Raw genomic sequence first — 22,299 nt, forward strand, 5'->3', positions numbered from 1 at the left:
AGCACTGAACACGTATCCGAAAATCTGTTTAGGCCAACACTTCGAAGACAGTTTAGCCCCAAAAATATACCCAAGTCCCATACCACCGACCATAAACACCGACCAGCGTGTACCGCACAATCTGTTGCTATTTTTACTTACCCAGTAATATAAACGTTGAAACTCCGTGAAGCTATTTTTAGGTGAACGAGAAAACACCGCCTGCACACAAACGCCAGACTCCAAAATATTGCAATCTTGTTTTGGAATGCCCATATCATGGCGCCTCATCACATTACCGATGACGCAACATATCAATTCGCGACAAATTAAAAACAAACCTCGAAATAAATCGTTATGAAAGAAATTGTCCATTTTTAGGTATAAAAGCCTCTCTAAGTTTATGATTTGTTTCTCTGAATGGTACGATTTTGTTTGTAGGTGATTGTTCAAAGAAATAATCTTTCAACATAACAAGGGATTAGTTTGTTTATGTCGTTCACCCGCGGACTAATTTTCACTCAATTATGCTAATGAACAGATCACGATGTTATTTTGAGAAAGGGGTAGATTCCCATTTGTGATTGCATTACAAATCAGTAGCATGATGCATGAGAAATACTTTTCATCAAACTTTACTTTCAACTTACCTTTCCTTGCCTGATATTTCTGATTCACAGCAATACTCGATATCCTTAAAGTTCTTGCTCAGTTAAGTTAGCTGTCGTCAGTAAAAAAAAAATGAGGGAGAAAATCCAGGAACACTGCAATTTAGGGGGTGGGCCTCCACGGCATCTGGGCAGTTAGCAACCGATTGACGTCATAGCTACGGAGATGACGTAGCTCGCACCATATTTGGGAGGACCCGCCTTGCAGAAACTGTTATGTAAAAGATCGCGGTGCAGCATGTCCAGCACACGGACATGGCTGAGAGCGACCGTAAGGTCTAAATACTTAGAAATTAATTTATTTTTGTGAGAAGAAAACCAAATGTTTTGACTAATCCGTTAATCCTTTCCAACGAAGCCAATTATAAATCCAGGTAAAGTAAAGTATTTTTAGCTTATTGTCTTTGTCAAATTTGTTTGCTATTTTCTAAGAATAGCGGCTAAAAAATATGTGGGTGGTGAACAAAGATACCTATTAATATTATGAGCACGACTTGTACCTACGACCTATTGATTAAAGTGCTCTATCAACTGAAATATTATATTGTGTTGACTGTTGGTCCCTATTTTCTCAATGTTCAGGGGGCGGGGCTAGTCTGCCATTCAATCTGTAACTATCGCTGTCGTGTAATTACGGTCTAACTCCATGCCCAGTTTAAGATGCAAAGAAGAGGCAGCCGAGGAATCAACGTAAGGGGCCGGTTCGCGACTTTGTAACCCCCAAAAATATCAAGGATTAACCACGCGGGAATTATTTTAAATAATTCGGGGTTGAACCCAAAAAAAATAGACCCTGAGCGGGACTTGAACCTGCCCGAATAAATAATGTGCGATCGAGCCCCATTATTATTATATTCAAATGCAAAATAATAATAACTATGTTCTTTTGCAATGGACTTACAAAAAAACAGTATTTTTGCATTTTTTATAAACGGATTTTTCGTAAACACAGGAAGAAGTGTTCGGTGGCAATACAAGGGTTAGGGGAAATGATCCACGAATGTGTGCCCGCACGGCAGCCCGACCCAGCGAACCTGTGGATAACAATAAAATAATTGATGTACCGTACCAACAGAGGTCGCTCTTGATACAAGGATGCTTTGCATCGCCCCGATGATACCTTCAACAGAATAATTATTATAATAAAAGCTGCCGACCGCCCTCTGTGGTTAAAAAAATGTACAAATTGGTTTCTTAAAGGCAGTGGACACTATTGGTAATTACTCAAAATAGTTATTAGCATGAAACCTTACTTGGTAACGAGTAATGGGGAGAGGTTGATAGTATAAAATATTTTGAGAAGCGGCTCCCTCTGAAATAACGTAGTTTTTGAGAAAGAAGTAATTTTCCACGATTTTGCAACTTCGACAACCGATTGAGCTCAAATTTTCACAAGTTTGTTATTTTATGTATATGTTGAGATACACTAAGTGAGAAGACTGGTCTTTGACAATTACCAATAGTGTCCAGTGTCTTTAACATGAAACCTTACTTGGTAACGAGTAATGGGGAGAGGTTGATAGTATAAAATATTTTGAGAAGCGGCTCCCTCTGAAATAACGTAGTTTTAGAATTTGAGGTCTCGAAATCAAGCATCTAAAAGCACACAACTTCGTGTGACACGGGTGTTTTTCTTTCATTATTATCTTGCAACTTCGACAACCGATTGAGCTCAAATTTTCACAAGTTTGTTATTTTATGTATATGTTGAGACACACTAAGTGAGAAGACTGGTCTTTGACAATTACCAATAGTTTCCAGTGTCTTTAACAGCTGAAAACATGGGTTGGGCTTCGAACTCATCATCCGCCAGTTTAGAAGCCCTGATCGAAGAAAATACACACCTTTTCAAAATAATTTACGGAGCTACAAGAGCCCAAGCATTTGTTTCGAAAGGGTCTAAAATAGACCCACCTCCTTTATTGCTAACTGAAGGGTTCGATGTAACCTTCTCATTATACAAAACCATGGTAAATACAAAACAATGATGTTGCAGTGTAGAAAATTGATTTACATTATTAACAACTTCTCATACAAAAATCAAGCGAATTTTCTTTTACAATGTTGGTATTTAAATACAAAAACAACATCGTTACAGTGTAGTCAATTATTTACAATATTATTTACAACTTCTCATACAACACGATACCGAACTCTTTTTACAATAATATACATCATTACACCCGGATTGTTAAATATTGATGAAGAGTATAATGGACACAAAAGAATTTCATGGACCTAAACAAGAGATAAAACGTTGATGAGTCTATAGACCGCGCAATATCTATGAAGATCATGTGACTCATTAAAGTAATGTTCCTACAAGTTTTTGCTACAAAGGTTTTAGACTTTAGACAAAAAGACCTCACATGTGGTGATAGGCGCGGCCATAAAGATTTTGCCCTCTATATGCCCAAATGTGGCTGTCAAATCAGATATTATTATAAATCAGCAAATACAAATATATATATATAATGGCATTTCATGAAGCAAGTTAACATAGTCCTATAAAAATGCTTGTTTTTATGGCTCACGTCACGCAACATACTGTAGGGCTTTTGAAGGCCCTACCATCCTTATAAAAAGCCGACAGAGGCTTACTAAAGTTTCTTTTTAACAATTTTCACCCATTATCATATTTCACATTCCTATATAAATACCTTCAAATGCCTCGGTTAACTATAAAACCGCGGTTTGGAAGACCTCGATAAGTTCAAGGAAATTTTGAATTCTGACAAAACTATAAAATGCACTATTGAAAGTGGCTACAATGTATAGGGATTACCAATTATTGTCACTCAGCCTTGACTTCAGTCAAGCGAATTGAACGCACAATCACAACATCTATTGAAAATATCCGCATATCCTGTGACATTGTGAAAACCTGTAAAGTTTGTTTGTCAAAATTATTGATACACAACTTTTGAACTTGTCAAATTTCGGAGAAAAGTTTTTTTAAATGCCATTATTTAACAAGGAACACGAGCATTTTTTACAACGTTAAACGTGACATTTTATCCAAATGACAAAATTTATATCTAAGTATATCGAGCTTTCACAATGGACACGGCATAGAAGATTTGATATTTTTCCCCATTTTTCCATGCTAACTTCCAAAGCGTATTAAATTGATGATCAAGGTGGCAAACCTCCCTCGAAATAGTTTTGCCTGAAACGCTGTTTTTCAGTGCCCAATTTCATAGAGCTGCTTTAGCAGAAGTATTGCTTTTAATATTGTCTGCTGTGCAGAAATGGGCAGGATACCAATTGTAAATTGGATAACAATAAAATAATTGATGTACCGTACCAACAGAGGTCGCTCTTGATACAAGGATGCTTTGCATCGCCCCGATGATACCTTCAACAGAATAATTATAATAAAAGCTGCCGACCGCCCTCTGTGGTTAAAAAAATGTACAAATTGGTTTCTTAAAGGCAGTGGACACTATTGGTAATTACTCAAAATAGTTATTAGCATGAAACCTTACTTGGTAACGAGTAATGGGGAGAGGTTGATAGTATAAAATATTTTGAGAAGCGGCTCCCTCTGAAATAACGTAGTTTTTGAGAAAGAAGTAATTTTCCACGATATTGATTTCGAGACCTCAGATTTAGAATTTGAGGTCTCGAAATCAAGCATCTAAAAGCACACAACTTCGTGTGACACGGGTGTTTTTCTTTCATTATTATCTTGCAACTTCGACAACCGATTGAGCTCAAATTTTCACAAGTTTGTTATTTGATGTATATGTTGAGATACACTAAGTGAGAAGACTGGTCTTTGACAATTACCAATAGTGTCCAGTGTCTTTAACAGCTGAAAACATGGGTTGGGCTTCGAACTCATCATCCGCCAGTTTAGAAGCCCTGATCGATGAAAATACACATCTTTTCAAAATAATTTACGGAGCTACAAGAGCCCAAGCATTTGTTTCGAAAGGGTCTAAAATAGACCCACCTCCTTTATTGCTAACTGAAGGGTTCGATGTAACCTTCTCATTATACAAAACCATGGTAAATACAAAACAATGATGTTGCAGTGTAGCAAACTGATTTACATTGTTTACAACTTCTCATACAAAAATCAAGCGAATTTTCTTTTACAATGTTGGTATTTAAATACAAAAACAACATCGTTACAGTGTAGTCAATTATTTACAATATTATTTACAACTTCTCATACAACACGATACCGAACTCTTTTTACAATAATATACATCATTACACCCGGATTATTAAATATTGATGAAGAGTATAATGGACACAAAAGAATTTCATGGACCTAAACAAGAGATAAAACGTTGATGAGTCTATAGACCGCGCAATATCTATGAAGATCATGTGACTCATTAAAGTAATGTTCCTACAAGTTTTTGCTACAAAGGTTTTAGACTTTAGACAAAAAGACCTCACATGTGGTGATAGGCGCGGCCATAAAGATGTTGCCCTCTATATGCCCAAATGTGGGTGTCAAATCAGATATTATTATAAATCAGCAAATACAAATATATATATATATAATGGCATTTCATGAAGCAAGTTACCATAGTCCTATAAAAATGCTTGTTTTTATGGCTCACGTCACGCAACATACTGTAGGGCTTTTGAAGGCCCTACCATCCTTTTATAAAAAGCCGACAGAGGCTTACTAAAGTTTCTTTTCAACAATTTTCACCCATTATCATATTTCACATTCCTACATACCTTCAAATGCCTCGGTTAACTATAAAACCGCGGTTTGGAAGACCTCGATAAGTTCAAGGAAATTTTGAATTCTGACAAAACTATAAAATGCACTATTGAAAGTGGCTACAATGCATAGGGATTACCAATTATTGTCACTCAGCCTTGACTTCAGTCAAGCGAATTGAACGCACAATCACAACATCTATTGAAAATATCCGCATATCCTGTGACATTGTGAAAACCTGTAAAGTTTGTTTGTCAAAATTATTGATACACAACTTTTGAACTTGTCAAATTTCGGAGAAAAGTTTTTTTTTAATGCCATTATTTAACAAGGAACACGAGCATTTTTTACAACGTTAAACGTGACATTTTATCCAAATGACAAAAATTATATCTAAGTATATCGAGCTTTCACAATGGACACGGCATAGAAGATTTGATATTTTTCCCCATTTTTCCATGCTAACTTCCAAAGCGTATTAAATTGATGATCAAGGTGGCAAACCTCCCTCGAAATAGTTTTGCCTGAAACGCTGTTTTTCAGTGCCCAATTTCATAGAGCTGCTTTAGCAGAAGTATTGCTTTTAATATTAGGGACTTTTCGTTTTCGACGACGGATGGTTCTGCGACGGGTAAGATGACATTTGGCGTCATCTGCGCATGCGTCGGCTTTGAGGACGGTCGTCCCTCAATTTCTACGACAGTACTTTGGATGAATCTTCGTTGTGCTGAAAACGACAACGTTTAGGTAAACAACCGTCGCAGAACCATCCGTCGTCGAAAACGAAAAGTCCCTATTGTCTGCTGTGCAGAAATGGGCAGGATACCAATTGTAAACTGTACACTGTGACAGGGTAGTTTGGCTGATAACCTTATTCTTGTAAGCATACTTTTGTGTGCAGCTCTATGAAATTGGTCCCTTCTCAACACTGACATTGTCGTTTACTGATATCAGAATAGATCACATGTAGGCACATGACTAGAAGCAAACAGGTGTCACTCATAGGTTAACTGTCAATATGCTAAGAAAATTATTGTATCCCTGGTAATTATACAGTTAAAAAGCGTTTGTCGTTATATCATGGGTGCCTCACATGGGGCAACTTACAGGCAACTAAAGTCCCAGTCAATCTCCAAGAAGAAACCCCATTCCCATTTAAGTGTTCTAATAGTTATTTTCTTGGGGATCCACAGAAGAATGCCTCTTGCGCTGCCAAAGTTCTCCTTGTTGCACTCACAAGTGCAGTCGGTTGACCCCAAGTTGCCCGAATAAAAAAACATGCCCCTTATGACAAGGCCTTTTAGACTTTCACGCCAAACCCTTCACTGAGTCCAACCAGTTTAACTGATGGCAAACTCTGCTGCCTTCTGTCTTTAAAAACGTAAGCTATCTCAGCGTAATTAGTGCGCCCAACGGATACACTACCGGCTCTTGACTTGTGTTCGGCCGGGCTCTTCGGCGACACGGGCGTTGGAGATCTATCACCGACACACGGCAAGTCAAGTTCGGCATAAGACAAAGACTTCTTTTGCGGATTTGATTTTGGTAATGACAACCTCGTACTTTTTGGTGGTGAGATGGTGCTCGCGAATTCACAGTTTACGTACGAGGGAGTAGAGCTGCCCGAGCCATCTTTCGGGGACGAAGACGGTACGGCGGGGAGATTGACGTAGTCGTGATCGAGTGCCGACAGTACTGGCTCGCCGAAGTATCGTAGGGCAAGGTCCGGCATTGATGCAGTGTAGTCCCTATCCACTGAGTAACCACGACTCCGGGGCGACGAGGAGGGGAGTAAAGGTCTCCCCGATTCGCTCATCAGTCTCAGCGGGGAAGGTTTCTTGTACGTTGGGAGAGGGTCGTGAGAGGCAGCTAGCTTCGCATTCTGACTCATAGTCATAGGGGGCGTTGTCATCACACCCACGCCATTGCAACCACCGGAAGGGTCATCTCGGTGAACGGTCGCATTTTTCACTGACTCATACATGTTGGTGGCGGGTTGTCCACTGATGGGTTTCTTGAAGGTGCGCACCGGGGAAGATTTTTCAAGGTGAATGGCACAATGGTCGAATTTCTCTACTTCGGTTGTTCTAGGGGCAATCTTTTGCCACCCGACGAAATGTCTGCCGTTGCTGGATTTATGACTGACGTCGAAACGTCCGCGTCGGCGGGCGTTTGCAGCGAGCCACAAGACAAAAATCAAGAAGAGCATCAGAAACATACCACAGAAGAAGGCACCGATAGTTAGTCCAATTGTAGTGGGGCCGAGGGGTGGATCTTTTGTGGAATAGTCAGGTTGTTCCGGTTGATAAAGCACCGGTGTGTGGTTCAGCGATGATGGAGACACGACCAGAATTGACATAGATGCTGAGCTTCTTGCAGCGAGCTCCTCGACTCTCTCACAAGAAACAGTTGATTTATTATACTCAGTGGTGATGTTGAGAAGAGTAAGGCTCCTTCCATCATCTATTATCATTGTTTTGGTTTCTCTCTCCTCCACCAATGCACCATTGATGTACCATCGGTAATAAACCTCATCATCGTGCAAGAGAATGTCTCTGTTGGCGCATGTAAATGTTGCCGATTCTCCCATAGCAACAAGTCCTCCGTGTTCGTGTTCAATGTACAGCTGTGAAGCTCTCCGATAGGGTGTTATACTGCAGCTTTTCGGCTCTGATAGTGCTGGGCTGCTCGCTTGACATGTAAACTCAACCCCACTGTCGCTGTCAAGTATACGATGCTGAAGATAAACCCACAACCCGCCGTGTGCTGTGACACCCTCCATACGTACCCCTGCCCTGTACCACTCCAAAGTTGCCGGTGGGTTACCACCGTAAGAGATGCAGGTGAGATTCACCAACATCCCCGGGGCGAGGAGAGCATCACTGGTCGTCTGAACAGAACATGCGGGGAACTCCCGGGCAGGTGGGATGAGGACATCTAGCTTCTCTGTCTTCACTGTAAACCACGTACCGTTCGGCTGGTAATAGCCACAAACGTAAACCCCCTCATCCTCTGGTCTTACATCAGTGATTTGTAGATTGTACTTTCCTCTAATCCCAGAACCAACCGCGGAGAGACGACGATAAACCGATCGAGCGGTGTTGTTAAGCTCATTGATCGTGGTAAAGTCACTGGTGAGGTATTCATGGATCCCATTTGAATACCAAAACACTGCTGACGATCTCGGGGCAGTCGGGCCGATGCTGCAAGTCAGTGTTACATCCTGGTGTACGAGGACAGTGGCAGCTTGACTGGTGACAATGACAGCGACGACGACGACAACCGAAACTGGCAATAGTTTCATCATGATGTTGTCTGGGCTGTCAAACTTCCATGAGAGCAGTCAAATCTGTCACACGCTAAGGGAGCAGAGCACAACTGAGTTGTGATAAACACTATAAAGCTATAACAATCAATAGTGATTCCAATGACTCACCAATCTATTTCCGCCACTGGTTCGCAAGACTACGTGAAAAGATGCGTGTTCGGTCAAGACATCAATACGTTTTTGTTCTTTACGTCCCAGCGTGAAGACAGGTCTTTTTTTCCACAGGTTTATGCCTCACAGTTGGTAACATAACCCCATCCGTAAAAGTACACGCAACACCAACACACAGTTTCCATTTAACCCTGTGGAAATTCTCAGGGCACTTTCAGTTCTCAGCCTCCACACAGCGTGCAATCCGAATATCCAATTCTCAACTTACACCAAAACAATGTTCTCACTATACTACAGTGTATCCGGCTGGACTTATAAAGTTGGTGTTTTCATGAGTGATGAACTGAGGGGGGATACTTTTTTGACAAAACAACAAGAGTGAAAAATACTGTTCTTATTGTGACTCAGTCACGGCTGATTCGTTACAGCATGGATGGGGGAACCAATAAACACAATAACTAGACAACATACAAAGCCTGTGGTATGTGGGCGGTTGTGTGAATGGACCGTGTAAAGCTTGTGTTGACAATCGCTAACTTGGTTTGTGTACAAGACGAGACATCATTATACAAGCTTCATTAAGTTTAGCAACAGGAGTCCATCTGTCCATTAAATATTTTATTAAAAACTGTGCAAACTTAATTTGGTTTCAAGCATGATTTCATGAGGCTTTCTGCAGGGGAAGGGCGACTAAAGCTGACGATATAATTGACACCGATGCGAGGAACCAAGTAAACAGACCAAGGGTGGACAATATTGTATACGAGGCCATTTGAAATAAAAACTACGATTGTATTACTGCTTCACAAAATTTAATTTTAAGCGGATTTTTGTTGACATCCTTTTTTTCAAATGCTGACAAAAGAAAACGAAGTAAGAGAGAGATAGAAACAAATAAAATTCGCTTTTGCATATAAATGTGAGGCTTGTAAAACCTTCCACCACGAATAAAGAAAATGGCGATTGACCTATGATTGACCGATTTGAATGCAGCCCTAACGCCAACTTTTTTTTTTTGTAATCCACTCTTATGATTTGGGACAAATTATGATGACGGGTTTAAAAAGAAAAAAAAACTTGGATTTCAAATGTTGCTGTTGCTGACTTTGATTACTGCAGTCGCGCGGTCAGAAAAACTATCTTCCTTAAACATTTTTTTGTTAGTATTCACATGATAGGATTACTTCAGCCGCCCTAGGACAGCGAACCTATTTATTTAGTAAAGATAATAACTACATGTGCAGTAATAAATTATGACAGTAAAGTTAGTTTGAACATTCTACCTACATGGTTTGATAATGGACATTCGAACATTCACTGTACTAACCTATGCGAATGTCAAATTATCAAAACAAGAAAGCACAAACCATATGTAGGTGAAATACAAACCATACGTGAATGTCCAATGTCCATATCAAACTAGCTTTATACTACAACAAAATGTACGTCTGTACATTGTATAACAAGAATCGCGTGGTGCAAAACAAATTATATTTGGTTATTGCCGGATTATTTTCCCGATTCATCGCTGAAGCGCGGCAGGAATGTGACCCGTATCACCCCGTGCAGGTTGTCGCATGCTTCCTCGACTGTTGAATGTTGACAAGCCGCTATGTAAAACATGCCGAAATACCCACTGCTAGGATTGCATGTTGTTACATAAAATGTAAACAAGTACATGTACAATGTATGTAAAACATGGAATACCCACTGCTAGGGCATTGCATGTTGTTACATAAAATGTAAACAAGTAAATGTAGGCATGTAGGCTATTGTAATCTAGGGTACAAAAACATAAATAATGTAAACAAATTACATGTAGGCTATAATCTATACGATATAAAAACTTCAGGATGATCAGGTTTTGCTATGATTAATGATAATACAAATAAAAATACTCAATTTGAAGCTTTTACATGGTGGTCCTTGCTACTCTATGGTGGGAGTAGGTATGTTATATAAGTAGGTGAGGTTTGCGGTAACACCATGTAAATATCTATTTTTAGTATGTGTTGATTCTGAACAGAACAGGTGGTTGATAAGTGAAAGTTTCAATCAGTATATACTCTGATCGTCTTCAGGAGAAAGGTGAACACACTTTTTGTAAATTAATGCCGATCAAGTGTCTGGTGTTTAAGTTTTTTTTAAACCACTGTCTGTCTGCCGCGTGCGCCTTGACTAAAGGCTAGGCCATTGAAACTGTCACCTCTCTAAGTGTATGTATTTACATGATGTAAATATAGTGACATATTGATGCTGTTTTCTCATCAATTTGGAAAGCAACGTTTCTAAAGCTTTCACTGGCGAGTTTTGTTTTCTTCGTTTCCTTTCTAAAAATTTTTTCTACAAATCGGCATAATAGCTGGCATCAACCGAACGACTAACAAATTGCGAAATTCAAATATGAGCACAGGCACGAGACAAAACACAAAATTGCAGTTTGTGGACTGGTGTGTGCTCAATACGTGCTTGATGAAGGTTAGATTGATTTGTGTGGTCATATGTTTACTCTGAAGTGCAGGATTTTGCAAATGATAAATTTAGTTTATACTAGACACGTTTGGTAATTGTCAAAGGCCAGTATTCTCACTTGTTGTACCTCAATATTGTGCAAAAATAACAAATCTGTGAACATTTTGGCTCAGTTGGTCATTGAGTTCCAAGTGAATAAAACAAAAAAAGGGAAAAAACTTGTTGCTTTCAGATGCATAATAAAAAGCTTCAGCCGAAGTCATTTTTTATTTGAGTGAGAAATTACCTTTTTTTCTCAAAAGCTACTTTACTCCAGAGGGAGCCGTTTCTCACAATACCATAAACAGCTCTCCATTACTCATACCAAGTAAGTTGTTATGCTAACACATTATTTTGAGTCATTACAATAGTGACCTGGGTTCGAGTTTCACACAGAGTTAGGACTCGTCTTATCTCGAGTTCGGACGAGTAACTCGTCCTAACTTAAGATTAATCTTAAGGTCTGCATGCTACAGTGCAGGGTTGGGACTCGTCCTAAGTCCTAAAATTAGTCTTAAGTTAGGAAGAGTTTTGTGAAATCGACGGCAGTGCCTTTAACATGGGTTGGTTTTACACGTTTCTTGACAATCACAATGTATTCAAAAGCTTAATCCAACTTGGTAATAAATCTTTGAATAGGTATAAGTCCTTTATTCAACGATACAATTCACGTCTGAACCAATAACACATTATGCTGAAAAACACGTTTGATAAAAAGTTAAAAATAACTAAAGTTAATGACTGAGAATATCATATTGTTAATCAAATAATGTACGTGCATGGAAGCATGTGAAGACAAATAAAAACGCCACACCCTATTTATATACATCCAAAACAACATTACTTTGTCATAAAAAGCTTAGGCAATGTATTTGGGGAAATTATTTTTCAGAATGGTACAATTTGGTTAGGTTCCATATTGTCTCCAATAGTATCATGAAATTAAACGAAACTGAAAATACTTATACCCATACAGGGTACCAGACTATTCTTTCCCTTTAGCCTCGGTTTGGTTAGGCCGTGTCCGAAACGACGACTTCGGCTACAGCTACGTCTAGATCAGCGGGTCTACCAGTGTTGAAGAATAGCAGACGCGCGCGATCTAGCCGTAGCTGTAGCCGAAGTCGCCGTTTCGGACACGGCCTAACATTCATTAGGACTCGAAGTAGACAAGATGGCTGCTATAATAATATCTACTTATAGGTTTCCCCAAATCTCTGTTGAAAAACATGCATCATGTATGGGCGGCCAAAAGGGCCAAAAGCTAAATAAAATAAAAACTAACTATATTTTTTAAAACTAACATAAAAAACGAAAATTAAAGAACAATTACAATTAATTAAAGATAAACAATAATACCAATAATAAACAAACGAAATTTATGTGTAAATCGTAAATACAGAGCACAAAAAGTTTAAAATGAACAAAATAATAATAAAATAAAAAACAGCATATTGTTAATTTAGATTATAAAGGGAAAAGATGAACAATTAGTCAAAACTTGAAATAATATGAAAAAATATTAATCCACTCGAAAAAAATATTACACTAAATATAAAAAAAGGTTATAATAAAAACATGTTTGTCCCTTTAAAAATAAATACACGAAATGTTTTTAAATTAACAGTAAAAGAAAACTATCAAAAAAAAATGCATTAGAAAAAAAAAGACACTAAATTAAAAAAAATCACTAATAATAAAAGAAATGTTTGTCCCTTAAAATTAATTACACGAAATGTTTTTAAATTAACAAGAAAAAAAAAACTATCCAAAAAAATCATCCTAAGAAAAAAAATTCACTAAATAAAAAATAAAGTTAATTATAAAAATTGTTTGCTACGGAAGCTTAAAGTGACCATCCATGTTTCCGCGTTTCCGAGATACAACATAATAGAAAGACGGAATACCATGATATTTAAGGTATTTTATACGCGTTTCCGAGATAGTATCACAGTTAGACATCTTTCCAAGATAAGGTGTCACAGAAAGACATCTTTCCAAGATAAGGTATCATCAGAAAGACATCTTTCAAAGAAAAGGTATCACAGAAAGACATCTTTCAAAGATAAGGTATCACAGAAAGACATCTTTCAAAGATAAGGTATCACAGAAAGACATCTTTCAAAGATAAGGTATCACAGAAAGACATCTTTCCAGGACGGAAAGACATATTTCCAAGATAAGGTATAATCTGTTCAAGATAAGGTATCCCAGAAAGACATCTTTCCAAGATAAGGTATCACAGAAAGACATCTTTTCAAGATAAGGTATCACAGAAAGACATCTTTCTAAGATGAGGTATCACAGAAAGACATCTTTTCAAGATAAGGTATCACAGAAAGACATCTTTCTAAGATGAGGTATCACAGAAAGACATCTTTTCAAGATAAGGTATCACAGAAAGACATCTTTCTAAGATGAGGTATCACAGAAAGACATCTTTTCAAGATAAGGTATCACAGAAAGACATCTTTTCAAGATAAGGTATCACAGAAAGACATCTTTCTAAGATGAGGTATCACAGAAAGACATCTTTCCGTGATAAGGTATCACAGAAAGATGTCTTTCCGTGATATACGGCCATATGGAACGTGTTTCGACATGCTTTAATTCTATATGCATGGTTTCGGCTCACACCATCTCTATCTGACGGACGCAGAGTCACTTTTCAAACTTCTTCGTTACATTGGGTGGGTGTGAGTGTGTTTGTAATACGTGATCATGGATACACATGATGAGTCCCCCGACGACAAAAGCAAGGATATGGAAGGTAATTCCCATTCCCAACGTGTTGAGGAAGACATAATGGTAAAAATAATGGTTGAACGAATCAACGGTGAAAAGGCAGTCACCTTTGTGAATCCAATAGACGATTTGCTACATGTAAGTATTAATAATGCTAATTGTATTACAATGCTATTAGCCAGTCAAAACATGCACAGGGCGCAGGCTGTCTCAAAGTTGAGCCTGAAACTCTGCAGTTGATTTTTTTTTTTTTTTGAAAATGGTTATTCCTTTTTTAGTCAAAAGGAAAGGACATGTTCTTTACAGCCTGCTAGGACCCATGTACGTGGTGATGATTCGAATCACATCAGATTCAGAGGTCATGGATCAGATCAGAGGGCTTAGTCTAGTCTGGTTCCTCCTGACCAAAGATTCCCTGACGACTCTTTACGAAATTACGAAACGTTTGTGTGTCAACTAGAGACTTTTTTTAGTGTATGCAATTAGACATAGCCAAGGTTGGACTCTTCATTTCATCCTCTCGTGCAGTATTGGTGTAGTGGCTGGTTTGGGCTGCACATTTTCTCTCTGGAAAGAATTCCATAGCAAGCAAGGCCTACAACCTACCTCCATCCATGTTACAACACTCGACACCCTGTGTGGCTGTGTGCATGAGGTTTTGTGCACAAACCCTATGACTGAGACTGGTCTGAAAAACAATTTTGTTTCAATATTTTCACTACTAGATTTAGGCCAGAGGCCGGGAACTGTGTATCCAAACAATTTTCACCATGGCCGTTGGTGGCGATTAGTTGAGATTTGTGATATGTTTATAATAGACCCATTTTCAACACTTTTAATTACAAATAAAAACAACATTATTTATAAATAAAAAGGAGTTGGGAGCCAATTTGACACTACTTCAAACGTGACTGAGTACATAAACTCTCCCCAAAACAGCCCAATCAATGTAAAGGGTACTAAAGCAGTCGTATGGATATGGCTATGGGACAACAACTGTTTGCTGTTTTGTCATACACCTTTATCATGTTGCCACCATCTTGGTCATGTCTTTTGTATCCAATAACAGTAACAAATGCTAATATTCATTGTACAAAAAGGAACACTATTTGCCCTTCCAGCCTCGGTTTGGTTACATTGATTTGCTCAGTAGAATTCAAGATTGCTGCACCATAATAAAGGACTATATAACACCAGTGCTTTGATGCAGTCTGTGATACGAATCTTGTATGAAGTATGGTACATAACAAACATTGTTAATCAGACCTACATGTAAAGACCTTCGGGTCACGGTCAACGGTCTTCGCCACTATGCTAGATTTGACTTTCTAGGACACTGCTTCTGTGATTGCTGATAAATACTTTAAGTCGCATGGAAAAAGTTGTGTTGTCCGTGTCTGGAGTGCTTCCCATTTTCCATTGTATCCAGTTTCAATAATTTTTTTTACAAATATTATTAACAAACTAAAGTTTTTTTGTTACGAAGTAAAGTATGCAAGATATGTTTCATTTCTAAATGTTTTATTATTTGTTTTATTATCATTGCTAAGAAGAGTAAGATATGTATTGGATACTCTGGTGTATTTGTCATGACTCTTAATTTCTGTACTGGTAAAATAGATTTTGTAATGTGTTCCCCTTTGTTGCCACAGGTCCTGAATGTTCGAGACGGACAGTTTCTTGAAGTCTATGACTCGGATTTCCTGGAGTACGTGCTATATAGCCATGGTGTGACCACTGTGTCACACCTGGACAGATTCAGAATAAGGAAATGTATGTATTTCTTTTTATTTGGAAGTACTATGAACAGAAGGCGTGCCCTCAAATTGGGTTTTAAAGGGACATCCTCAAATTCCACAAAATTATTTACTTCATGACTTCAAAATTTTACAATTAAACCTTTGTAAACATTTTCGTAAGAAAATGTTACTCCCATCAATCAGTCCTCTCTCTATGGTCCTCTTAAAAGTAATGAAAAATCATCGAAAAAACAAGAGATCAAAGGTCAACCTACATGTAATCGCAACCAGCCGTTGCAGCGCATTGCAACCGTGCCCTGCTGCTGATACCCATGGAATTCAATGTACGTGTTGTTGCTAATGCTATGTGAGTCTGTACGATGTGATCATCTATCAATGTTGTACAGAATTTTGAGACATGAACAGAGTGACGGAGAAACGCACTATTAACAACCCAGAAATAATATACTATGGGAAACTTTTCAGAGTTGAGAAGTTTAACAGATATTTCTGAAGCCATGCACTTTGGGTTGGGATTTACTTTTATTCAACGTGGCAGTACTACAATAATCCTTAAATATTTGTGCCAACCCTGCTTCCTTCAGTCCTATGGCTTCCCATCAAGCCCTCTAGGACTCGCCCTTTCTGAAACTGCCCTTTAAATGGGTCAAGTGACCCCTTTTGATAAGACTGCTTCCTCTCCCCAATTCCTTCCTATAGCTGCACTAAACGTCTTTCCCTGATGGTACTTCCATTTTTAATTTTGCCTTTAACCTGAAACCTTAAGTTTGACAAGATAGTTCAACTTTGTGGCTTAAGTTTAACAATATTATTTCTTCAGGATTATTAAAAAAGTGAAGTTTGATTTCAGGATGTATTTACCTATTTTTACATTGACATATGGACCGTGAACCCTTTGACTCCCATCATAATTGAAGTAGTTTTAGTGTCATCTGGCTTAAGTTTAACAATAATCTGTAATTTTCGTTCATAAAATTATATGCATATCTTCGAGTAGTATACATGTCACACAATAAGTGGTGAACAGGGATGAATATAATGATGGTTGCTAACACAAACTTAACACTGATTTTTATGAATTTTTGTTTTATTTTTAATATTTTGTCTTTTATCTGCAGCGCAAGTAAATAACCCTTCCTCCAGTGCTACATGTAGGCCTGTGTCCGCAACAGCACCGCCTTTGGAACTTCCAACAGGTATGTGTACAAGGTTATTGCACCTCCTAAGTGTTACTGTACTAAAGATCGTACTATATTGTTTGCAAGATAGCTTTTGTCTGCTTGTATGCTTAGGGCAAATCATTTATGGGAGATGCTGTTGTTGAACTTATTAGATGAATCCCATATAAATGAAGAATGGAGAAAGGATTTCTTTAGCCTAATGAGGGAGTGTATTATTGATCTTCACTCTGTGTCTTTGAACTGTAGACAAAACTATACAACTAAACATTAGTAATTCAAGGACAAGAGAGATTGGGTGTGTGTGAGCATGGAGTATAGCATAGAGCTATAAAATGGTAATTTTTTTAGCTCCATGGTATACATGGTATACTGTCAGTGTACATGTGGTAGTGAAGGCATTGTAAATCAGAAGGAAAGCTTGTATGCAAATTAGTGTGTTAAGTGACGACTTGTTACCAACAAGAGAAGATGCTATATACAGTTTTACAAGTAAACAGTTCAATATTAATAGTTCAATGAATAGTTCACCACATGTTAACACTATCAACCCCAACACATATTGATCACTCATGCATTTGTTACCACACTGTTGTGCATGTAAGTTCACTTCTGCACCAGAGACCTTTAGCAAACTTTCATTGTATAGTGCCCTCACTAGACAATATCATGAAAGGCCACTCTTGCAATGACACACTATTGACCAATTTTAATGAACCACATACAATAAGGAGGAGAGTAATAATAGTCAAGCTGTTTTGGGAACATTAATGGAGAACCATTGATTCTAAGGCTTCAAGGTTGGACCAAATCAACTTGGTGTGAAATCTCCACATGGCATATTGGAAAGGTCTTTTTGCTGTCTGCAGTCATCAATTACTGCCCATCTGAAATGTTTTCTTGTGATGTCGGGCTGGCTGCCTACTTGATAAGTGATGAGACCTTGTTTTGTGTAAAAACTTGTTTTAATGTTGGATTCAGTGTGTGAGAATGGGAATAGACTCATATAGTACAGCATTAAAGTTGCATGGCTTGGTTTCGGTTGAAAGGGAAAACAATTATAATTTTACGAGTGAAGGAATTTGATAATAGTATCAGCCATTGTAACACAAATTATTTTTAGGTTCAATTTTAAAGGCCAGGAACCATGAAATAAAACACCTTTTAAAAACACAACACATACGATACACTACAACATATGTGTACATCCCCATTGTACAATGTGTGTACAGTCACGTGAGTTATTTTTAGTTTTTAATCAACTACCACTAATCAATCATGGATTTTTTCGTGCAATGTATAAAAGGAAAGCTTAGAATTGTTTATGATCTTTAAAACTAGCTTTTTAACATTTAAATTTAAATTTTCAGGTCAAATTGGCCAAAACACAGGCCATGCATCTTTAAGTGCAACCATATGAAAGCAAACTACATGTAATTGTGTCACTGAAAAATCATGAACATATGTATGCATATCATCAACAGCATATTTTCTGTTTGTTTTTGAACAGGTTTAAAGAGGCAAGTGAGCCTTAGAGACAGGTTGGACGACCTGTTTGCCAAGAAGGTAATTAAAAGTATCAGTTTTATTTTTCAATAACAATCAACTGACAGCACTCAAGGGGGCATGTGCCCCCCTTTATATATAAAATTAGTAGGGTAGATGGCCTTAGCTTTCGATCCAAACTGGACCTTCGTCAAAGGCATTAACAAATACAAACAAAAACATATCCATCTATAGCAAAAAGAGGAGCAAAGGATAGGGGAAGGTATTCAGAAAAAGCGGGAAAATTATAGCCAACCAAAGTTATTAATTTACAGACAATGGGTTGGTTAAAGACTCTGGACACTACTGGTAATTGTCAAAGACCAGTCTTCTCACTTGGTGTATCCCAACATTATGCATAAAATAACAAACCTGTGAAAATTTGAGCTAAATTGGTCGTCGAAGTTGCGAGATAATAATGAAAGAAAAAACACCATTGTAACCCGCAGTTGTGTGCTTTCAGATGCTTGATTTCGTGACCTCAATTTCTAATTTTGAGGTCTCGAAATCAAATTCGTCGAAAACTACGTTATTTCAGAGGGAGCCGTTTCTCACAATGTTTTATACTATCAACAGCTCTCTATTGCTCATTACCAAGTAAGTTTTTATTCTAATGATTATTTTGAGTAATTACCAATAGTGTCCACTGCCTTTAAGAACCAATCAGAGTAAAGTAATGAGGACATAAGTTGGTCAGTGTGAAAAGGGTGGATTACTGGACCATAAAGCTGGTAACTGCATTCTGGGTATAACAATGCCGGAAACATGAAAGGGTAGTATTAGAGGGCAAGTTGCTTGAAGACAATGCAACTCACAATAGGGGGCAAGAACAAAATAACTAGTGAAGAGAGTTGAGTAAGCAACAAGAAAATTATGTGAATATGAATGTAATTCTTGAAGAATATAACCAGTTTATAGGATAATATGTAAGAAATTAAAAGTGGGCAAGAGGAACCTGCGGAGAGAGCGGGTTATTAAATACTCTGCAAAAGGAATATATATAGGCCCTATAATTATATAAACAAATTGAAGAAGAAGAAAAATGGCAATAGAATGGGGAAGGGTGAATAAGCAGCTTTCTGCAATAAAAACAACATTTTCTTTGTAGTTGCACATGTTTATTATCACTTTCATGAAGCCATTTCAAAAATTAGACAACAGGCGGCTGATTAAAAAATAATTCCACCCCTGTAAACCACCGTCTTGACCCAGATAATATTTCCTGAAAGTAAAATACATCTGAGGCAGCGCGTTCATTTTGGTACACTTATATTACAAGTTTTCATTGTCTTTGATCAAACAACAATTGTTGTTTTATACGCTTTTGTATGAGAGTATGGAAATGTATTGTAGTGTATTGGATCATTGCAGCACCCCTTGCATCATGCATCAAACTTTAGGTGTGCCCCCCCTAAAACAAATCCTGGATCCGCACCTGAATAAGGCAATATATTTCTTTGTAATGAAACATGCTTTAGGTGCTCATTTTGTAAACTTGTTTGTGAGAAGTATCAATGGTGAGTATTTCAACTGGTAATCTCAATATCGATATGTTTTTTGAAAGGTTGATGTCTACTAGGTTGTTTTGTCCAATACTGGCGATTCAGAATACAGTGCGCCACCTATGTTTGCTAAACGGAGAAGAGGCTATTTTTCCAACAAGTGGTCGACTTAAAAAATATTCACATACCAGTAGCCTGTTGGCCTTTCCTTTTCGAGTATAGTTAAAATTGATGTCCTAGATATGAGGGCTTGTTTTAAAATGATTCTACATTTGATGGCCGCGTACATTATTGGGCACCGGGGTTTGCTCTTCAAATATTCTTTATTATTCTGTAAAGTTCTTGAAATAATCAACTGTTTTTGCACAAATTGTTATCGTTCAGACTTCAGAGATAGACTGTGCAAGTCTCGTGCATATTCAAACATTTGGCGCCGTTGAAGTGCACAATTTTGTTTCTCCGCATGTTAAGGCAATGTACTTGGGACCAACTGGTCGCCAAAATTTTCGAATTTGTGCGAGACTTGCACAGTCTAATGCTCGAAACTGACTGATTAATAAGGAATATTTGATGTCCAAACCCTGGCGCCCAAGATTTTATATAATCAGATTATGCTGGAAAAAACCCATAATCTTTGCTTTATAAACACAGAACAGGATCGCACGTTCAAGGAAATTTCAAGCCAGAACTATGAACCAGCTGGGTCGAATTGTGTCTGTCATTCTGTATCAGTCTGTCACGACCTCTTGCTCTTCTCTGTACCTCTGTCCATCTGCTGATCGTCGATAGTTTGTGGTTGGTTTATACAAAAATTGTTGCCCTTTACCCCCAAGATGCACTGCACAAATGGGCTCCCGAATGAAAACTATTAGGTTGCGCACTGTATTGTGAATTGCCCGTAATGTGGCCACTTACTTCACCAATCATGTGGCCCCAGACATATAACTTAATCTTTCAACATTTTCAACAGAAAAGTAAAACTGGAAAAGCAAAGAACAAACGTTCACGTGATGTACGGATCCAATTTGGATGGATGCATCGTGCAAGTGAGTCTACTGAGCATAAGGGAGTCCGTTCGACAAAAGGAGGTGGGACAAGATGTGTAGAAGTGGCAGAGAATGCCAGCTACAAGGACCTGTGTGATAAAGGTGTGGCAGCCTTTTTTCTTAACGGAAACTCACCTATGGGGTCGAGGCATCAATTCCAACTAGATGGCATTGGAACTTACCAACAGTTGCGGCAAGATAATGATGGTTTTAACCTCGCTGAGATCATAGCCGAGCATGGCAACCCATCAAAGACTCGAATTTATATGTTCACAACTGCTAAGGTAGAGAAATCTATTCCTTTCAAGATAACCTGTACTGTACAGTGATCATATTTTTAGTTTTGGCAAAATTCTCAACCAAAACATCTAAGCACAAACATTTTATGGAAGTACATTGTATGGAGACTTGGGGGGGGGGGGGGGAGGGGGGGGGGCTGTTGGGTACATTAATGCATTAATTGATTCCGTTTTGGGGGTATATTGTATTTTGCGGGGGGGGGGGGGGGTTCACTTAAAAACTAATAATATGATTTTAAGGGCCTAGAGTGCAATGATGATGCTTTGGTTTGACAAATCTATTTTATTTTAAGGGCCTGAGATGTGACAAATTAGAATGTTAAAGGTATTCAATTGCTTCATTATGTAGTAGTGCTAGACAATGCAGCTGTTCACATGTGTGTAGTCGATTGCAAACAAAATGCAGACTAACTAAAATATGATCTAGTAAGATTTGCGGTAGCACATGTAATAATGTCTCTGTGAGTTGGGGTGGTTCTGAAAAGTACCGTTGGTTTTCAACTGTGACTCCTGGTGTGTCTATCAGCCAACCATGTTTCCAATTCAGCTTGTTGACATCACCCGCAGCCTGAGCCTCCAACCCACTGGCATCTTGGTTAGTTTTGATGTGGATTTTCTCTTCACCAATGGATCCTCACAGATGTCCGTTCCGTGGCTACGCTACCTAGACGATACCTTTGACGTGTGGCCCCACAGACCTGACTCTACTCATATTCCTGCAGTACCTCAACCAGCAACACCCAAGCATCAAGTTCACCATGGAGCAAGAACAGTCCGGAAAGATACCCTTTATGGACGTACTCATCATCACTAGAAACACAGATGGCACACTCCTCCACAGCGTCTACTTGAAACCCACCAACAAGCTCACAGAGTGATTTTTACATAGTGCTACCGCAAACCTTTTCTAGATCGTATTGTCATTATGCAAATTTTC

At 38.3% G+C, this 22,299-nt stretch overlaps 3 protein-coding genes across 6 annotated transcripts in view; 1 reads left to right on the plus strand and 2 right to left on the minus strand.

Moving 5' to 3' along the window:
- The window catches only part of LOC117295354 (myocyte-specific enhancer factor 2C-like), a 93,134-nt gene extending 92,433 nt beyond the window's left edge, over positions 1-701 (minus strand). For 3 of the 4 annotated variants that reach the window (XM_033777955.1, XM_033777951.1, XM_033777952.1), the window contains exon 1: positions 142-227. The gene's annotated coding sequence lies outside the window, so the exon portion shown is untranslated. Of the gene's footprint in view, positions 1-141; positions 228-629 lie in introns of those variants that run through there. The other variant, XM_033777953.1, reaches the window with a different exon arrangement.
- A 5,401-nt stretch (positions 702-6,102) lies between these two features.
- LOC117296046 lies at positions 6,103-10,937 on the minus strand. Its single transcript, XM_033778907.1, has one exon. It carries the CDS (start codon positions 8,642-8,644, stop codon positions 6,638-6,640), a length of 2,007 nt encoding a protein of 668 aa, XP_033634798.1. The 5' UTR covers positions 8,645-10,937; the 3' UTR covers positions 6,103-6,637.
- Positions 10,938-15,112: 4,175 nt separating this feature from the next.
- LOC117295692 overlaps positions 15,113-22,299 on the plus strand; it is a 28,301-nt gene continuing 21,114 nt past the window's right edge. Inside the window, exons 1-4 of the mRNA XM_033778403.1 lie at positions 15,113-15,805; positions 16,911-16,988; positions 18,481-18,536; positions 20,988-21,347. Of these exons, the coding sequence (XP_033634294.1) occupies positions 15,622-15,805; positions 16,911-16,988; positions 18,481-18,536; positions 20,988-21,347 (678 nt within the window). The 5' untranslated portion in view covers positions 15,113-15,621. The remainder of the gene's footprint in view (positions 15,806-16,910; positions 16,989-18,480; positions 18,537-20,987; positions 21,348-22,299) is intronic.

This window comes from Asterias rubens, chromosome 10, assembly GCF_902459465.1.
Source record: "Asterias rubens chromosome 10, eAstRub1.3, whole genome shotgun sequence".
Classification (NCBI taxonomy): domain Eukaryota; kingdom Metazoa; phylum Echinodermata; class Asteroidea; order Forcipulatida; family Asteriidae; genus Asterias; species Asterias rubens.

Bases quoted from the DNA above. Each gene is read 5' to 3' on its own strand.
- LOC117296046 (XM_033778907.1), bottom strand. From the start codon at position 8,644: ATGATGAAACTATTGCCAGTTTCGGTTGTCGTCGTCGTCGCTGTCATT.